This window comes from Amphimedon queenslandica, unplaced genomic scaffold (assembly GCF_000090795.2).
Source record: "Amphimedon queenslandica unplaced genomic scaffold, v1.1 AMPQUscaffold_10166, whole genome shotgun sequence".
Classification (NCBI taxonomy): Eukaryota; Metazoa; Porifera; class Demospongiae; order Haplosclerida; family Niphatidae; genus Amphimedon; species Amphimedon queenslandica.
In genome coordinates, this window is record NW_003549563.1 from 1 (window position 1) to 2,290 (window position 2,290).

Sequence of the window (2,290 nt, forward strand, 5' to 3'; positions counted from 1 at the left end):
CACATACATGTAATACTGTACTGTACTAAGGGCAGGTTTGTGTTTACTTTAAAAATAATTATAAAAACAAGTGAAGAGTTCAAACAAAATATATCATTACATTGGATTAACTTCAATATTATGATCAACTGCTTGACTTTCTTGTATTTTCCTTTCTGTAATTTGGGGTCTAGGGCTAAACAAAAATAACAAATAAAGTACACAAAAGTTATAATGCCTACTCATGTTCTCTTTTATCAAGTGTGTATTCTCTCTTGTCATCATCATCACTTGATGCTTTCGTTGTTACTTCTTTCATAACAGGAGCTGATGCTTGTAAATCACCCTATAATGAATAATATTGATAAAAAAAGAATGAAGTCAAAATACTGACAGTGCCTGCACTAAGGTGTGCATCTGTTTGATATTGCTCTTCCAGAATGGTAGGATTGACATCTGAAGTTGGAGATTTAACATCATCTCCTGGACCTGTGTCAGTTGCACTCTGACTCTGCAAAAACATGTTACAACACTAGATAGTATGTGCTTACTCCATTAAGTAGTGGTCTTTCAGAGGATTTAGCTTCACCGGCAGCACGAGTTGATTCATGTTGAGATCTTTTAAATGTTCCATTTTTAATGGTATCCAGCTCCAATGTCTCGGTATCATTTTGTGGCCTTCGTTCCACTTCATATTGCCCACATCGCTGACAATTGTAATGCTTTGCCAAACAAACAACACAAAAAATAAAACAAACAATAAGAATAATACCAATAATACCACCAAAAACACCACCAATGATTGCACCTAGTGAATTAGAATCTGAACAGTCAGTGAAACCTATAATAAAAATCATGAAGTATCCATATATAATAAAGCTTACAGGATGGTGATGGAGATGATGTAACTGATTGTGATGGTGATGATAAGAGTGAGGGTGAGAGGGAGGGTGGGAGTGTATGTGATGGTGAGGATGTACTGACAAGTGATGGTGAGGGTGATGGCAGTATCACTTCAATGATGCTACTAGCAATGACTACACCACCTACAATGTCACTATCTTTAAGCGAGTATACATGTACAATATATGTTCCATTAGCTGTTAATCGATGAGTTGTGGTCTTTGAAACCACTGTATAGTCATCATCAGAAACTGTGACAGTGTCATTTAGAGTTAAAACTTCCATAAAAATGAAGAAACCAGATGAGTTAAAAACTTTAATGACGCACCCACTTCCACCTGGCAATAAAGTACAATTGACTCTAAAATAACCAGTAGAACTGCTAGCAGGAATAAATACACTGTGAACTGGAGATGTGCCTGTATAATTAATAATGAAAATAATAAGGTCAAATTAATTCAAAAGGTCTTAAGATACTGATAAATATTGCACCAAAACTCACTGAAAGTATCATTGATATAACTGATGAATGACAAGTGAACGTTAGACCAGATAAGGGTGGATACACATTGACGGAGATCAAGAGGAAGTGAGGTACTAATAGTAATCATCACATCATTGTATATAGTGAGATTAATGTATGAACAGAATGGGCTAGTACTATCATTACAGGTCGTACAAATATGAAGGAGACTTGGAGAGGAGAAAGGGCAGTACTCAGAATCCAACTGGCAAAGTAGAAGAATAATTTTAATAAACTGTAAACACAGTAATGGATCTTACCTCAGCATTTACAATTAGTTGAGCTGCTGAAGATAATATGATTACACTGTGGTTGACAATATTAACAACAGGTTCTATATAGTAAAGATTAAAGAAAGATGAATCATTAGAACTTTTAAAGTGTGTAGAGAAGCATTTGGTCATGCAATATACATGTATGTATATGTACATTCCTTTACTTACCTACGGCAATACTAATGTTAATAGAAGTCACTTCACTAGGACCAATCACATTAACTGCTTCAATACTAACAGTGAGTGTTTCATTAGAAGGTAATTCATCTGCGAGCCAGTAATGGAATGGTTCTTCAGTCTCAACAGCAATGTCATCCCACTTTAGTGTATAATTTAAAATATGACATCCAGTTGGAGTGACAGGTGGAGTCCAGTATAAATATACCCCAGTGCAATTAACAATACTGACTATTGATGAGGTGTTAACTGGATCAGGAGGATCTAAAACAAAGAAACAACCTAATAATTTATACAAAATCAGCTTATGCTCATCGGTTCCCTTTGCTTTCCCTTTCCTTCCCTTCCCTCAAACTCTCTCTCTCCTCCCACTCTCTCTCCCTCCCTCCCCCTCCCTCTCTCTCTCTACTCCCACTCCCTCCCTCTCTCTCCT

The 2,290-nt window shown here is 36.3% G+C and overlaps 1 protein-coding gene across 1 annotated transcript; it reads right to left on the reverse strand.

The window, feature by feature from the left end:
* Positions 1 to 23: 23 nt before the first annotated feature.
* On the reverse strand, positions 24 to 2,156 carry LOC109590355 (uncharacterized). The gene is made up of 8 exons (XM_020006278.1): positions 1,849 to 2,156; positions 1,666 to 1,739; positions 1,385 to 1,610; positions 864 to 1,301; positions 531 to 820; positions 374 to 490; positions 222 to 325; positions 24 to 175 (listed from the first exon to the last, which is right to left on the reverse strand). Exons 3-8 carry the CDS (start codon positions 1,491 to 1,493, stop codon positions 97 to 99), a joined length of 1,137 nt encoding a protein of 378 aa, XP_019861837.1. The 5' UTR covers positions 1,494 to 1,610; positions 1,666 to 1,739; positions 1,849 to 2,156; the 3' UTR covers positions 24 to 96.
* Between the last annotated feature and the right edge of the window lie 134 nt (positions 2,157 to 2,290).

Bases quoted from the DNA above. Each gene is read 5' to 3' on its own strand.
- LOC109590355 (XM_020006278.1), bottom strand. From the start codon at position 1,493: ATGATTACTATTAGTACCTCACTTCCTCTTGATCTCCGTCAATGTGTA. The intron at 491-530 runs GTAAGCACATAC...ATGTTTTTGCAG, and splicing joins AAAGACCACTACTTAATGGA to AGTCAGAGTGCAACTGACAC. The intron at 176-221 runs GTAGGCATTATA...ATTTTTGTTTAG, and splicing joins CTTGATAAAAGAGAACATGA to CCCTAGACCCCAAATTACAG.